The sequence below is a fragment of the Podarcis liolepis genome, assembly GCF_965112155.1.
Source record: "Podarcis liolepis genome assembly, chromosome: 10".
In the NCBI taxonomy this organism is placed as follows: domain Eukaryota; kingdom Metazoa; phylum Chordata; class Lepidosauria; order Squamata; family Lacertidae; genus Podarcis; species Podarcis liolepis.
This window is the reverse complement of record NC_139562.1, coordinates 67,411,051-67,428,044: the sequence shown is the minus strand read 5'-3', so window position 1 is coordinate 67,428,044 and position 16,994 is coordinate 67,411,051. Positions and strand designations below refer to the sequence as shown.

At 43.6% G+C, this 16,994-nt stretch overlaps 1 protein-coding gene across 5 annotated transcripts in view; it reads right to left on the bottom strand.

Moving 5' to 3' along the window:
• Positions 1-10,319, bottom strand: part of AASS (aminoadipate-semialdehyde synthase) — a 39,642-nt gene extending 29,323 nt beyond the window's left edge. For 2 of the 5 annotated variants that reach the window (XM_083463416.1, XM_083463417.1), the window contains exons 1-6: positions 10,123-10,319; positions 6,596-6,818; positions 5,399-5,575; positions 4,221-4,305; positions 1,489-1,556; positions 727-873 (exon numbers count right to left, since the gene is read on the bottom strand). In XM_083463416.1, coding sequence (XP_083319542.1) covers positions 727-873; positions 1,489-1,556; positions 4,221-4,305; positions 5,399-5,575; positions 6,596-6,808 — 690 coding nt within the window. In that variant the 5' untranslated portion in view covers positions 6,809-6,818; positions 10,123-10,319. Of the gene's footprint in view, positions 1-726; positions 874-1,488; positions 1,557-4,220; positions 4,306-5,398; positions 5,576-6,595; positions 9,111-10,122 lie in introns of those variants that run through there. The other 3 variants (XM_083463414.1, XM_083463418.1, XM_083463415.1) reach the window with 2 other exon arrangements.
• Positions 10,320-16,994: the final 6,675 nt, after the last annotated feature.

Sequence of the window (16,994 nt, the reverse complement as noted above, 5' to 3'; positions counted from 1 at the left end):
GGAAATCAGCCCTGAGTGCTCACTGGAAGGACAGATCCTGAAGCTGAGGCTCCAATACTTTGGCCACCTCATGAGAAGAGAAGGCTCCCTGGAAAAGACCCTGATGTTGGGAAAGATGGAGGGCACAAGGAGAAGGGGACGACAGAGGACGAGATGGTGGGACAGTGTTCTTGAAGCTACCAGCATGAGTTTGACCAAACTGCGGGTGGCAGTGAAAGATAGGAGTGCCTGGCGTGCTCTGGTCCATGGGGTCACGAAGAGTCGGACACGACTAAATGACTAAACAACAACAACACACTGCTTGACTGCAGCTTGCTCTTACAACAATTCACTCATCCCAGTATGCAAGAAGGAGAAACACACGCAGTGGAAATTAAAATTGTATCAACTGTGGAGTAAGGCCCAGTTGCCAACCTGGCTCCCAGAAATCTCCATGTGGTCACCACTGGACCCACGCCAGTAGCAAAACGCGCCTGGCTAATTTCGAACACTGACTTGGACCAATGATCTGACTCAATATAAGGCAGTTTCCTATGTTCCAGCCATCGCATGGGAAAATTTATGTGCACATCTCATTATTCCTGTGTGGAAGGAACAGAAATGCAGTAAAACGGGCCTATAGCTTTATTGGAAGATATGAACAAGCCTTATATGTACAACAAGAAGCCAATATCTCAGTTGCAATGAGAAAATGTACTAGTGCCATGCATTTGAAGAATTCCTTACCTTAGACACGTTGCCGGTGCCTGTAAACACAAATGTTATGGGTCCAATAGACTTTGGCATCAAGCCTAGTGAAATTTCGTAACCAGCATCGCGGACTGCTTGGACAGCCTGGCTACTGTTTCTGTAGTTATGGGCCATACCAATGTGCTGAAACCAGGAAGAGATTAATGTCAGTAGGCAGCTGGACTGGTGACTGGGAGTGGCTGCCAAGACCATATTACACCGGTCCTTAAAGACCTACATTGGCTCCCAGTACGTTTCTGAGTACAATTCAAAGTGTTGGTGCTGACCTCTATAGCCCTAAAAGGCCTCAGCCCAGTATACCTGAAGGAGCATCTCCACCCCCATTGTTCAGCTCAGACACTGAGGTCCAGCTCCGAGGGCCTTCTGGCGGTTCCCTCACTGTGAGAAGTGAGGTTACAGGGAACCAGGCAGAGGGCCTTCTCGGTAGTGGCGTCCACCCTGTGGAACGCCCTCCCACCAGATGTCAAGGAAATAAACAACTATCTGTCTTTTAGAAGACATCTGAAGGCAGCCCTGTTTGAAGCTTTATTCTGTTTTTGTGTTCTGTTGGGAGCCACCCAGAATGACTGGGGAAACCCAGCCAGATGGTCGGGGTATAAATAACAAAATGATGATGTTGTTGATGATGGAGTCAATAGGCCTTTGGGACAAATTAACAAAAATCTACCCATCCTACCCCTCCACCGCCATATTCCCCCAGTAAGAGAGAGAGAGGGGGGGAGGGAGGGAGAGCCTTACCATAAAAGGAGTATGATGCCCTAGGGCAAGAAATCGCAATCCCATTCCATGTAAAATGTTGATCATACCTGGTTCAGAATTACATAATACACAGTTAGTACAGCACACAGACTTATTAAATGCTGCAGCAGAGTCAAACTGGTGAGAGAAGTAAGGAAAATTAAAGGGAATTCTAGAGTTGCAATGCCTCAAGGGACCAACGACCCATTTGCTCCAAGTGCCTGGGCAAGGCGGAACATCCACCACGAACCCAACAGTCATCCAAGCCCAAGGTGGATTTGATTTAAATCAAATCAATTTAAATCACGATTTAAATCATTAGTCAGTAAGACTTGATTTAAATATTTCTTTTTTTTTTACAGAAAGACTTGTTCTTGCTGGTATAATCTTAATATTTACAACCAGGTGAAGGTTTCATTTTTGGAATAATCAAATTTCAGAGTAGTTTTTACAGTTATATCGAAAATTACTAATTTGGTTATACTATTAGAAATACATAGACAGATAATTATGAAATCATTGTGAGGTTTAATAAGTTAACTGTTTCTACTTGGACAACTTTTCTGCTGTACTTTATTGGAAGGAGAAAAACAATTTCCTTAATAACAATTTAAAGAATTTATTTAACTAAAACATTAACATTATAGTATATGTATCCATGTTCATTAACTGTTTTAAAAAAGAAGCTTAGACTGAGTTTTAGCATACATGAAAAACTTAAAACAAATCCTTATTTCCTAATAGTTGCTTCAAGCAGAATATTTTAGGGGGGGTTTCATTCTCCTGTTTCCGAAATGCGTTTTAGTATCTTAAAAATTAGAAAATAAGAAAGGCCATAATGCAGTAGTGAAGCTCTTGTTCTGCATGCAAAAGCTCCCAGGTTTCACTGTGTCTAGTTATAAATGGATCAGGCAAGACCTGGCTCAAGACCCTGGAAAGAAGTGCTATTTTTCTAGAAAAAGAGACGCCAGAACTCGCCATAAACAGGCTCCCTTGTTTTCTTATAACAGAAATGGCACCCACCTGAGAGGTGCTGGAACTGATTTACGGGGAGTTCTGGCTGAAAAAAAAAGCCCTGCTGGAATGCCACTGCCAAAGCAGATTTTACAGGGATAGGCATGTTACAGGTGTGTACCTGGACTCACATTTGCACAGTCAGCACTCATGCACGTTCATATACACTATCCACACAACACCTCCTCACAGACGAGTAGTACTGAGCAGATGAAAGGCAGTTTCCCAAGTTTCTTATGTCTCACTTAAGGTGCAAAAACCAAGTAAATTGGCAAAAATGTATAAATCTAAATCAAATAAGTGTTGGAAATGTAAAGAGAAATAAGTTTTTTTTATCGTATGTGGTGGTCTTGTAGTAAGGTTAAAGCTTACTGGGAAATGATATACAGTGGTGCCCCGCAAGACGAAATTAATTTGTTCCGCAATTTTTGTCGTCTAGCGAATTTTTCGTCTTGCGAAGCACGAAATCTCATAGGAATGCATTGAAAATCAATTAATGCGTTCCTATGGTCAAAAAAAGTCCAAACAAAGCCAAATTTGGTACAACAACAGTTTATTAACTGCTCTTTAAAGTCACACATACTGTAAAGAGCAGTTCAAAAATTGAAGGGAAAATAAATTAACTTTATAAACAAAACATGTCTTTGTTTTTAGACAAAGAAAACAAAGTCGCGAGACGTTTTCGTCTTGCGAAGCAAGCCCATAGGGAAATTCGTCTTGCGAGGCAAATCGAAAACGGAAAAACCTTTCGTCTAGCGAGTTTTTTGTCTTGCGAGGCATTCGTCTTGCGAGGTACCACTGTATAATGAAATGAAAAGGATGTTTAAAATAACCTGTGTAAAAAACAACCACCAGAAGCTTTCCTTTTGGGAATTATAGGGACAGAACTACCGAAACTGTACAGAAACTTATTCATCTATGCTACTACAGCGGCAATAACGTTACTCACCCCAAAATGGAAAGAAGCAGAAGTCCCAGCAAAGGAAGAATGGATACAAAAACTTAAGATAACTTTTTATAAAAGAGTGGAAATGGTTCATTGAATATTTACAGATAAATTGTAAACAGATAAGAACATTGGCAGGATTATTGTAATAACCTGCAGTTTCATAAGAACATATATTTAAAGAAGATGAATAAATGAGCAAATTAAGTTAATTTGGATATGCAGATATATTTTAGAAGACATCTGAAGGAAGCCCTGTTTAGGGAAGCTTTTAATGTTTGATTTATTACTGTATTTTAATATTTTGTTGGAAGCCACCCAGAGTGGCTGGGGAAGCCCAGCTAGATGGGCGGGGTATAAATAAAATAATAATAATAATAATAATAATAATAATAATAATAATAATAATAATAATAATAAATTACTTAAAGAACTACAGAAAGAGACGGAAGGAAGTAAAGTTTTGAAATGTCAAAAGGATTGTAAAATTAGTGAAATGTATAAACCTGCAAAGTATAAATAAAAAAATAAAAAATAGAATAAAATAAAATGCAAAAATCTCGAAGGTGGCATAGCAGAAGCATCCCTCCTCCCCGATCCCATGCTCACTAATTACTGTTTATAGAGATTTTTTTAATATAACATTAAGCAGTGTGTTAATGCTTTTATAGCGAATGAGCAAGTTAAATAAATAAAAGCTAGCAGGTGCAAAGACATGGAGTTCCTTCTGGTTGAAAATGGCCAAAACACAATATTAATTTTCTTTAGATACCTGCAACGCCAGCCCACTTTCCGAAGGCTACAACTCGCACTCCTCTGTGATCCACCATTTTCTCGTAATCTATCAGTCGAATGTTCTGCAAGTACAACACACCGAATACATTTGTTCTCAGGCTCCATTCATCTGAGTACACTAAAAATTAAAATCAAATCACAGCAGCCCCTGCCATTTATAGAAAGATGTGTGTAAAGGAAGTCCCTTCAATTATTTTATAAAGCAATGCTTTGGGAACATCTCCTATGAGATAAATGGGATTTCTAAATAAAAAGGGGCAAAGATAAGCCTTCCAGCCACTTCCATTCATCTCAGTAGGGGGTTAGACCAGGGAAAATGTGCCTTGAGTGCATTTATTTCAATGGGTCTACTCTGAGTTCACTAATAATAATACTAATAAAATTTTATTTATATCCCACCCTCCCCAGCCGAAGCTGGGCTCAGAGCGGCTAACAACAGTAAAAATAACACAGTTTACATAAAATCAGTGTTAATTAGTTAAAATACATTCTAAAATCAATTCAGAATCAAATTAATGGCAACCACTGGGCTAGAGTTCTATGAAGATTACAGAAGAAGGGGGTCAGACTGTGCCTTGACCAAACGCCTGGTGGAACAGCTCTGTCTTGCAGGCCCAGGGGAAAGATGTCAAGTCCTGCAGGGCCCTAGTCTCTTGTGACAGAGTGTTCCACCAAATCGGGGCCACAGCCGAAAAAGCCCTGGCTCTAGTTGAAGCCAGCCTAACCTCCCTGTGGCCCAGGATCTTCAAGCTGTTTTTATTTGAAGACTGTAAGGTCCTCCGTGGGACATACCAGGAGAGGCGGTCCCGTAGGTACAAGGGTCCTAGGCCATATAGGGCTTTAAAGGTTAAAACCCGCACCTTAAACCTGATCCTGTACTCCACCGGGAGCCAGTGCAGCTGGTATAGCACCGGATGAATATGATCCCGCAGCGAGGACCCCATAAGGAGTCTCGCCGCGGCATTCTGCACCCGCTGGAGTTTCTGGGTCACGTAGAGTGAGTTGCCTTTTATGCTACTAAAACACACTGCCGTCAATTCATTGCCGCATCATGAAAACCCAATATTGCACTTTGCAAATCCTCTCATTCTGCTGAACTGACCATTTCAGCATATTACAATAATAGTTAGCAATCCTCGGCAAATGAAATATTACCTTGCTCAGGATCTCATCCAACAAGGGCATATTTGCCTCCTGAGCTTTAATAGTATGAGAGAAGAATGCATAGTTCTTGTTGGGAATTAGCTTATCCTCCGGCGGCCTCTTCACACCCACAATCAGGCAGGCCTCCGAAATGTCTTCCTGTATAATACCACCAGCTTTAACATAGTCCTGCAAACAAAGCATTGAAGAGGAACTGACGTCTCGAGCCAAACTGAACAAAGGCAGAAAATATGGAGATAGTTCAGTAGATGCTATTCCAGAAGGTGAGCCTTATTTCTATACTGGCTATCCACTCCTGTGGGTGGGGGAGAAGAGATTCCTTCCCCACTTATGAGGGGTATTGTTCTCACCTGCCATTTCTAAATGAAACCACACACTTGGTGCCAGAGCAAAATGGCAGTACACAAGGATTGCTATTTTCATATCAGAAAGAGGGGAGGCTTTCAGCAAAAGATGTGGCTTGTGGGTTCATATACGAATGAACCTTAATTTTTTTAAGCCATAGGCCACCACAATATTGATTCCATAAATCTTTATGTGATCTCAGTGGGGCTGTTAAAGCAATTTTAGACTCTCAGCTTATTATGGACAGAGTTCAGGTGCCGTTTTACTTCATTTACTTTAAATTGGGGGGTGCTGGCCCTGTTGGGGTTTTGCCCATTCTGCTGAGTGGGGCCTGGACCCCGCACTGAAGTCACCACTGTGTCAACCTCAGCCTCCATCCCCTCTGCTGCTTCCAACTCTTCCATCGTCCACTCATTCATCTACAGCTCCTTCCTCGCTGCACCATCTCCTCCTGTCATTCATTCACACACTCCTCCTTCCAGCCCTCTTTTCCTAGGTGCTACCCAGTTCTACAAACTTGCCTCGTGCTTACCACCTCTTTACCAAGTCCCTTGTGTTTGCTTTTTCAACCTTTCCTCCTCTAGGGCCTTCTGGACCCTGCTCTGCCCAACTCCAGAAAACAAGGCAGCTCAAACAGCAACAGCAAACTTTGTGGCTTGCTCAGTCCCTCTGTGACATCAGAGCAGTTCGGGCAATCACTGCCAAGAGGCTTCATCAGCACCCATAAAACCACTATGGGCATTGTAACATCAAGGGCCCAATAATTGTGATTAGACGTGCACAAGAAACAAACTGTACGCCGCTCCTACCCTCATGGTCAACAACAAAAATGTCGGCACTTACTTTTTCATGGATGGACCTTCGATTGGACGGTTGCACCAGAACTTTGTAGCCCAGGTTGGTTAAAAGTTTGACGTGCCGTGGGGCTAACGGGGCTCTTCTTTCCCAGGCATTGACATCCTCTCTTCTGATTGCCAGGACAGATTTATGATAATGCTGCCACCTTGAAAGATGGCTCTCAAACCTACCACCTGTGCGTTTGAATGCTCGAAGCATGATTAAAAACCTAACAGCAAGCAAAGACAAAGTAGTAAGGAGATGCAACATAAAGCTGGTCAGAAACAGCCATTGCGTGTCCGTCTATCTCCTGCCCCCAACAAAGAAAACGCCTGGTCTCCTTAGAAATCTGCTGTAAAACTAGTTGGTTTTTAACACAAGGTGCAATGCAGAAGTCATAACTGCATATTGCCAATTAACTGTGCAAACGTTTCAAACTTTTTCAGAGGGGGAAAAACCTTGAATGTTGTCTTCCTTACAAGTGAGAACATGAACTGAAAATTGTTACAAGGGAAGCAATCTGGTAACAGTCAAAAGTAACATTTGTATCTCAAATTCAGTCAAGGAATGCAAGAATTCTAAACAGTGTAACCAGTGCAGAATGAATGAGAAAAACTTGGCCTAAATCATCAGCTAGTCCCTTCTGACATTTAATTCCAAAACTATGGATGCAAGAATAGATTTATGGTTCTCACACTAAGTGGAAGGAAGAACAATACACAGTGTGAAAGGTTGGCAGTGGCCAACCTATAACCACCAACATTTGTCCAACATTTGTCCATTTATTGGTTTTATTTAAATAATTATACCTCCATTCTTAAACATGACCAGCACCATGTACATTTTCTTACATTGTCAAATGCAATATGAAATCCTGGCCTTCTCTTTACATTATAAAAAGAAGAATTTCGACGCAGCCCTGAAGATATCCATACTGCAGTCCCAAAATTGTTTTGCAGCGCTTACTTCTACTTGGAAGTAAATCTCATTCAGTTCAGTAAGGCTTATTCACAGGTAAGTGTGCCTAGGACTGAAGTTTTAGTTACCCCTTTAGTAACCTTGGTGGTTTCCTTTGAAACAAGCGCTATTCCACTGGAAGCAAAAACCCAAACATTACAAATCTGGAACTGCAACCGACATCACTCCCACTGTTTTACACACCAAATTCATGTAAGATTGAAGGGAGAATGACAACTTTCAATTTTCAAAGTGCATGTGGTTATTGATACATATCAACACAGTAAAATTACCCAGCAGGCATTGTAAAATTTCAATAGATTGTGGCTCCAGTATTGAGCAGAAAGTGGTTTGATTCCAAATATGATCTACTGCCCATCTCAACATAGCCTGACAACATTCGCAAGGCAGACTGGGAACTGTTGATCTTAGTGCCACAATATATCAGACTGGATAACATAGAGAACAATTTGTTATATTTGTAGCTTTAACATCTTTACTATTACAGTTATCAGCAACAATGGTTCAATACACACATTCACAACTATTTGGTCTCGGTTGTAGGATTCACCAGTCATTAGGACAAACAGTAGTTGCTATTTGATGACTAAGAGAGTGGAAAAGTTCACCACTCCCAACCCTCTTCCCTCCTCTCTGATGCCATTGCAAACACTATTCCCTTGAAGTCAGGAGAGCTCTGTGGTCCAACTTTGCCTTGGCTTAAGGCAAAAAAGAAAAGCACACTCACTGCCTCTTAAATATATTCCAAACAAATGCAAGACTGCTACCAGGACAACCAAGCCCTCAGTAAAACCATTCACATTTCTGAGCTTAAAGTTCCTTACATATTCCAATAAGTGGAAGCCAATTACCACTGATATCAACAGCAAGAGATTTTATGCCTTTCTATGGGCAATGCAAAAAGGTTGTTAAATTTATCTGTCTCTAGTTGCAAAGGCTGTACATTTGCCAGACCAGGGCCTATGAACATCGTCAACTAGAGAAGCAAGGTAGAAAGGCGAACAATAAAAGAGTATTGGGGTTCCTTGAAGACTAGCACCTTGTAGACACTTTAAAGACAGGGAGCCTTGAAATGCTAACATATTTTTGGTTTTTAAAGCAGTGGTTCTCAAACTTTTTTTCCTCTGGGCCATACTTTCAGAATAAAAATTTGTTCGCAGCACACCAATTATTTTTTTTATTGGTAACAAACACAACGAGGATTGTCCTAGTTCACTGATCTTGCTCTCAATTTGAAAAGATAATTACCCATATTCTGCAAAAAAGTTATACTATACTATCAAAAATATTTTGATACTATACTATGATACTATACTAAAAGTTTGTTTGATACCATACTACACTGACGTGTTTAAATGTTTCTTTGATTGTCCTTGAATCTCCCCCCCCCCCCACTTGCAGTCCTCTCCTGCCACACCCTTTAAGAACCATTGCTTTAAAGAGCCCTGCCCTTTTTGGCATCAAAAGGCCAACCTAACCACTCCTCTTGAAAGAAACAACCACCTTTCCCTCAGGCTAAAAATTCCTCAAGTCTCCAGCTTTGAGGAATGCAGGGAGGGAGACAAAAGGGGGTGGAGAAGAGTCAGTTGCTCACCGCATTCATTGCCCATCAGCCTATAAAATGAAAAGGGAAGACATTTAAAATGTCCAGAACCCTTTTACGTTTCTCGCAGCAAAAAAAAACCAACAGCACAGGCTTGTGGCAACTTTAAAACTACCTTAAAAAAAATTATATAAACTTCTGTGGGATAGCTCGGTTGCTAGAGCACGCGGGTTCATCTCAGGGTTGTGGGTTCCAGCCCCACGTTGGGCACAAGATTCCTGCAATGCAGGGGGTTGGACTAGATGACCCCGGGGGTCCCTTCCAACTCCAGGATGCTACTTCATCAGGTGCATGAAGCATCAGGTAGAAGGAGAGATGGGGAGACGCGCAGGAAGCACACAAGCCGGTTTCTTTGGCCCACGAAAGCACCCATATGGCCGAGTAATCAGAGGAGCAGCGCTCTCTCTCTCTTTCAAAGGGGTCTCTGCCTAATCCGTTGGGAAGAAGAATTCTTTGGGCTCCCACACTGAGAGCTAGAAACTTTAAAGGCTTAGTTTAGTTTTGAAAACTAATAAAAATCATTATAAAAAGAAACTTAAAGGCTTGCTCAAACGTGAAAGGCAAGAGTGCGCGAGGAAAGGCAAGAGTGCGCGACGCTCTCCAATTACGCATTGCCAGAAATGGAAAAAAGCTCCACTAAAAAAAAAAAAACGCAACGCAGCTTCACACTAGAGGTTGTGCAATGCAGGTCGGCACCTCGGCTTTCCCGGTGAGGCCTAAGGCAAGCGATTCCAGGCGCCTGGATCTCTAGATCTCGCCGCTTCAGCATCTCCAGCAGCAACGTGGGCGCTGGGATTCCCTGAGGCTCCTAGGCCTCCGTTGCAAATATATACATATATGATCTCCTCCTTCAGCACCTAGGAGCGGCAAAGCTCAGGCTTTTCCCCCCGTCGCAGATAGGAAGGAAGGCAGGCTGCCCTTTCCAAGAGCGAGGGCCACTTTGCTCGCTTACCTTTCGGATCCACGCGTGGGAAAGGTGGGCGCCCCGCTGCCTGTCCCCGGCGAGCTCCGCCTGCCTGGCCTTGCGCAACAAGCGGCCAGCTGCCCATCAAAGGCGCGCGGTTTGCAACATTGCGAGGGGAGTCGGGCCGCCTCCCCCGCCGCCAGCCAATCGGGCGCGACCTCGTGGGAGCAACCTTCCCCTTCCGCCAGTCGCAGAGGCCACCCGGAGCTGCATCACTAGGCGAGAGCACGCGAGGATCCCGCTCTGGAGAAGGGTTTCCCAAGGCACCAACGAGCAGCACTCGAAAAGCCAGGAGACCCCGAAAGTTGTTGAACTTTTTAAAAAGAAGATTTTAAGAAGACCCCAAAATTGAACTTAAGGAATTCCCCAAGATTGAGGGTTTTTTTCAGGAAGACCCCACGATTGACCTTTTTTTTTTTTTTTTTTTTTTGGAAGCCCCCAAAACTTTTTTAAAGGAAACCAGCGAAATTGTTGAAATTTTCTTAGGGAAACCTGAAAGTTGCTTAACTTTTTTTTTTTTTAGACAAACCCCAAAGTTGTTGAGGTATTTTTATTTTTTACAAAAACGCTCAGTTTTTCGAGTGACTTGCCTAAGATCCAGGACAAAGCAACAGCTTTCAGAATCCCCCCCCCCCCCCGGTCAATTCCGCCTTTGAAATTTCTCCAGTGTCCGGGGAAATCCGGTCGTGTGGCAGTCTTAGGCCCACAGCCCCCTTTCTGACAGATCTGGTGTATGCATATAAAAAAAGGGAAAGGAAAGGAGAGAAATGTAAAATAGGGGGGGGAGAGAAATGTGAAACCCAAAGGCCATGAAATGCAAGCTTGGGACATGTGAGTTCCGCATTTACCGTCACACTGGAGCAGAGTACATGCTTTGCATGTAGCATAGAAGCCAACTCCTAGAGACCAAGGCCCCTTTAGCCCCCCCCAATAAATTTTTTAAGATGGCTACCCCCCCCCCGAAAAGTGACTGGGTAAATCCAGCCAGATGGGCAGGGAATAACAGCAGCAGCAGCAGCCATTACCATTCAAATGGAGTGTGTGCGCTGTATCTTGTGATCGATTACGCAGAACGTGGCTTACCTGCCCCCTCCCTCAATATTTTATTCAAGTTAGCTCCCTTAGCATGTAGAAAGCCCCAGGTTCAGACTCTGGTCTCTCTAGGTAAGGCTGTAGAAAATCTCTGCCTGAAACCCTGGAAAGTTGTTGCCAGTTACAGTGTACCTTAACAGTGGTCTAGCACAGGGGTAGGCAACCTAAGGTCTGTGGGCCGGATGTGGCCCAATCGCTTTCTCAATCTGGCCCACAGACGGTCTGAGAATCAACGTGTTTTTACATGAGTAGTATGTGTGGTTTTATTTAAAATACATCTCTGGGTTTTAGGCTTGCAGAGGTTTCTTTGTTTCACTAGAATCTCTAGGTACAAAAAAAAAGTGGCTGGAAAGAACCAATACGCTCCTCCCCTAGAATTAAAGAACATTAAATTAAAGCATTCCAGTGCCAGAATTGAGCTGATGGTCCTATCACAAAAATGCACTCTTGGTTACAGGGGTGCCAAATTGAATAAAATATTAGCCGGGGGGGGGGGGTCTGCCTGCCACCATAAATCAAGTAAATCAATAAAAATACTTAACTGAGGTTCTGTCCCCCCATAAAGCCCACCCCCTGACATAAATCCTGGCTACGTCCATGGGGGGACAGGGCAGATAAGCCCCACCCCACAAAATCACATGACATGGTACATGCACAACATTTGAATGGCAATGTCCATGCTTGGGATTTACCATCCATGGTCAGCACCCAGAGGTTCTCTTCACGTGTTAAGATGGGAGATCCTTACATTCCATTGCCATGGGCTTACGGGTCATTTTGCAGAATGGTCTCTCATTTGAGAAACATTGGCGAACAACCGCCTCCTACCTCAGGAATTCTTAGAAACCACACTATCCATTTTGAAATCAGTGCAAATTTGAAAGGTTCAATCCGTAACCTTGATTCAAAATGGCAGATTCAAACATAGATGAAAACTTGCTCCTTGTTCTCAGGAACCACTTGTGTAGGGTATCAGTCACAGGCATAAAGGTAGATAAAGGTACCCCTGACCCTTAGGTCCAGTCACAGATGACTCTGGGGTTGTGTGCTCACCTTGCTCTGTAGGCCGAGGGAGCCAGCGTTTGTCCGCAGACAGCTTCCGGGTCATGTGGCCAGCATGACTAAGCCGCTTCTGGCAAACCAGAGCAGTGCACGGAAACGCCGTTTACCTTCCCACCGGAGCGGGACCTATTTATCTACTTGCACTTTGACGTGCTTCCAAACTGCTAGGTGGGCAGGAGCTGGGACTGAACAACGGGAGGATTCGAACTGCCAACCTTCCGATCGGCAAGCCCTAGGCTCTGTGGTTTAGCCTGCAGCACCACCCACATCCCTAGATAGGTAAAGGTACCCCTGAGCCTTAGGTCCAGTCACGGACGACTCTGGGGTTGCGCACTCATCTTGCATAGCCAGGATTTTTGTTGGGGGGTTATTGGGGGCCTCCTCTTTGGTGATCACTCCTAGCCAAGTAAGATAGTCTTCCATAAGCACGGTTTAATCAGTGAGTCCGTAAGTGACTGTGGAGGCCAATTCTGGACCCACACGTCCTTCCACAGTGGGGACATAGGTTTCTGCATAGGAGTTGATCACGGTGAGGGTTTGCCAAGCGTGCCTTCCTCTTAGCACGTTTCTCCCTTTCATCCTGAGTTTGAGCATCTTCAAAGCCCACAACACCTTTGGTAAAGGCTGTTCTCCAATTGGAGCGCTCATAGGCCAGTGTTTCCCAGTTGCTGGTGTTTATACTACATTTTTAAATATTTGCCTTGAAAGAGTCTTTAAACCTCTTTTGTTGACCACCGGCATTACGCTTTCCATTTTTAAAGTTCGGAATAGAGAAGTTGCTTTGGAAGACGATAATCAGGCATCCGCACAATATGACCAGTCCAACAAAGTTGGGGGTGGACAGAACCTATGTGATTGGTCAGTTGAGTATTTCTATTGTTTTACATGATCTATGGGGGGGGGACACTGCCTCTCCCTGCCTCCCCTCTTGGCTATGCCCATGGCACCACTTATCTCCTGGCTTCCACTTATCTCCTGGTATACAGCAAGTCACTGCCACTTACCCAAGGGAGAGCAGGAGGTGTGGGGAGCTGGAGGCAATGTGGTGCTCCTGCTGTTTTGTACCCACACTGCGCCGCTGCCACCCCTACATTGCCCCTCCACACCAGACACATGCCACTCCACAAGCTGCAAATCGTGCAAATTTGGTTATGATAACTTAAGAGATGTTCAAATGCACCCCTAAATATTTGGTAGGTTGCTAGATTAGAGATAAATGAAACAAATTTAAACAAAACCATTGCCATTCCAAGGCTTAGGCCAATACCTTCAGGGGGGAAATGGCCATGGAATGGTGAGTGTTTGTTTAATTGGGAAAACTTTTAAATGGCTAGGCACAGAATGCAGCCAAGAGTGGAGTGGAAAATAATTAAATTAAACTACTTAATGAGACGAAACAATTTGAATATGGTACTAAGGGAACTGCAGGCATCCACCGCAGAAGACACAATTAGCCTAATTGGATGTGCAAACAAATATTTCTGGTGTCTAAATTTCAAACAGATTGCCCTGTAACTTGCAGCATATGACATATTCAAGACCGCATAACTCTGCCAACCAAACACTCCAACAGGGTGACAGAGCAAGACCTGGTTTTAACAGTTCCAAATATGTCCTGACAGTAATAAATTTTCCCCTGCTGATGAAAAACTAGGATCCGTTTTTAAATCAGCTCTGTCTCTGTAAGATATCAGGATACATAAAAGTCATTCACGGACTCTGACTTTCTAACACTAGGAAAAGGCACCTTATTAATTAGGTATCGAGGGCCTATGGACCACAATTAATCAACATTTTAAAAGAACCAGTGAGATATATTTGATGTTAATGTAAAAATAAAAATGATTCAAATGAAGGGTCACTACAGGGCTATAGCTGTATACCAGAAAGGTATCTGAACTTAGGGCAGGCCATTGTTTTTTGCCTACTATACCATTAAAGTGCATTCGAAACACACAACCCACCCCAAGGAACCCTGGGAGCTGTAGTTCACCACACAGAGCTACAATTCCCAGCACCCTTAAACTACACTTCCCAGGATTCTTTGAGGGGAGGAATCTGATTTGAAGGTGTACTGCGTATGGAGCCGCCTATGAAAAGTAGGGCCATATAGCCACACTTTTGTCCTGCTGGTTCCCCCTGGGGAAAACCACTCTTTAGCACTCAGCCAGAGCAATCTGATTTTCTGCAGATTGCTGTTTGTTCCGATATAGAGCTAAAGAGTGGGTTTTCCCTGGGAAAAGAGCAGGTCAAGGGGGAAAACCTGATTGTTGGGCCCATGCTTTCTATATATATATAAATATAAATATATAATATATATATATATATGCTTTCGTAGATTTTCACGGGTACAGGAATGCAGGTTTTGGTGTCTTCGGGTGTCTTCCCGTGTAAGAGTATATATATATATACACACACACACACATACACATACATATATGTATGTATATGTATATTATAATTTTTATTAAAATTTCAGTTTTACAATTAAAATAATACTAAGATATTAAAAGGGACGCGGGTGGCGCTGTGGGTTAAACCACAAAGCCTAGGATTTGTCGATCAGAAGGTCGGCGGTTCGAATCCCCGCGACAGGGTGAGCTCCCGTTGCTCGGTCCCTGGTCCTGCCAACCTAGCAGTTCAAAAACACGTCAAAAGTGCAAGTAAATAAATAGGTACCACTCTGGCGGGAAGGTAAGCGGCGTTTCTGTGCGCTGCTCTGGTTCACCAGAAGCAGCTTAGTCATGCTGGCCACATGACCCGGAAGCTGTCTGTGGACAAACGCCGGCTCCCTCGGCCAATAAAGCGAGATGAGCACCACAACCCCAGTCGGCCACGACTGGACCTAATTGCTCAGGGGTCCCTTTACCTTTACTAAGATATTAATGCCTTCCCTTCTTCTCTTTACAGGGTTCATTTTACTGGTTGGGACATGGCTCGTTTTCCATTTCAGGGCTAACAAAACACGGGTCGCAGCAGTGGCATATATAAATAACCATTTCTGACACCTGGGAATTTCAGTCTGAATTACACAACAGAAAGGACTCTGCTTTTTGGGAGCGAAAGTACTTTTAAACATTTTTTCCCGATTCATTATGGATCATTTCCCAATACTCTTTTACCCTTTTACAAGTCCATGCTTTCTCGGCACAAGACAGGTGAGTCCCAAGAGGCGGTGAAAGCCTTTGTTTGGGCTTTAAGTCAGAACTGCAGGCAGGCAGACTGAGATTAGCAGGGCAGCTCTCCATTTGCCCTCTCCATTTGGTAATAGAGAGACAGGGCTGTCCAACTAGCAAGAGACTGCGATCTACAACCACTATAAAAAAATCTGGCAGTGATCTGCCCATTGGATTGACCATTTTTGTTGAGCTATTTTTAGGGAAGCCAAAGTTGCTGAGGTTTTTTTTTGGGGGGGGGTGATTGTGGCATTCGTACGGGGGCCCCCAGTCGTCTCACGGACTATTGACCCGTACCACTAATCTGCTGCCACCAACCAGGTCCTCCCTGGTAAAATCACTTCAGTCTCAGTCAGCTTTTCAATTAATAAAGAAGAGTATATTTTATTTCAGACACAAACAAAACTTTTACAGCATTCCAAACATTGTTGCTCTTTACTTTCTTAGTCTTATCTTCCTCTCTCTATCTCTTCTACCTCCCCTCACTCAAGAACCCACTGCCCTGTCTCTCTATTACCAACTGCCTTTCCCAACCAGCCAACCCACCAAATCCAACCAACTACCCACCAACAACTCCCAACTAACTCCTCCCAGAACAAGTTTTATAGACCCACCGACTCCACCCCCCTGGGTCCTGTCTGTGCAACCTATTTAACTATTTCCCCTCCAGCACTCTCTCATATATGTTAACGTCACAATGATCCTGCAATCAACCAGGATCCACCAGCAATCGACCGGTAGATCACAGTCTACCTGTTGGACAGCCCTGCCCTGATGGACCAGCTTCCACTGGATCCAAGCATGTTGCAAAGTGCAAGCCCGCAAGCTCCTTGCCTCCCTCCATCTTATAAACTGCTGCCCATATAAATTAATGCACATCAATTTGGGGCGTATTCAGGACATGTGCCCATGCACAGAGTCTTTTTTGTACCCGGCCACATCCCAAGAAGCATCATGTACCACTTTGGCCCATGGAAAACTGCTGCTTGCATTGCTCCGCTTCCCTACGGAACACATTCCCTTTTCAGATAAGACGATTGTCAAGCAGAAAGAGGGGGCGGTAGAAATCTATTCCCCTTAATGTTTTTGTCTCAATGCAGCTTTCCGCCCCCTCCAACAATTTATATTACTCCCCCCCCCCTTTGCAACAGTCCAAATCAAACTAATCGTTTCTCATCAGGTTTTTGTTGCTATGGAAGTGTTCATTATCTTAAAACATCCAAGGCAGAGGCAAACGAGGTAGTGATTTGATTTCAGAAAGATAATAGGAGCTTTTTAATGTGCACATTTCCATTGGGTCACTGATGCAGCACTATAGTTTGTAGAAAATGTCCCCCTGCCCATGCCAAGAACTTAAAATATATGCACGGGGGAGCAGAAATTGACGACTCCAAGTAATGTCATCTATCTGACAATTAATTATAGTGCTGCCAAATGAGACTTTGACTGTTCTAAGAATACCTCTGTGATCCATGACAGTTTCTCAAGCCCCGTTTCTGAAAAAGAGAAGCACATTATTTGATCTCTGCC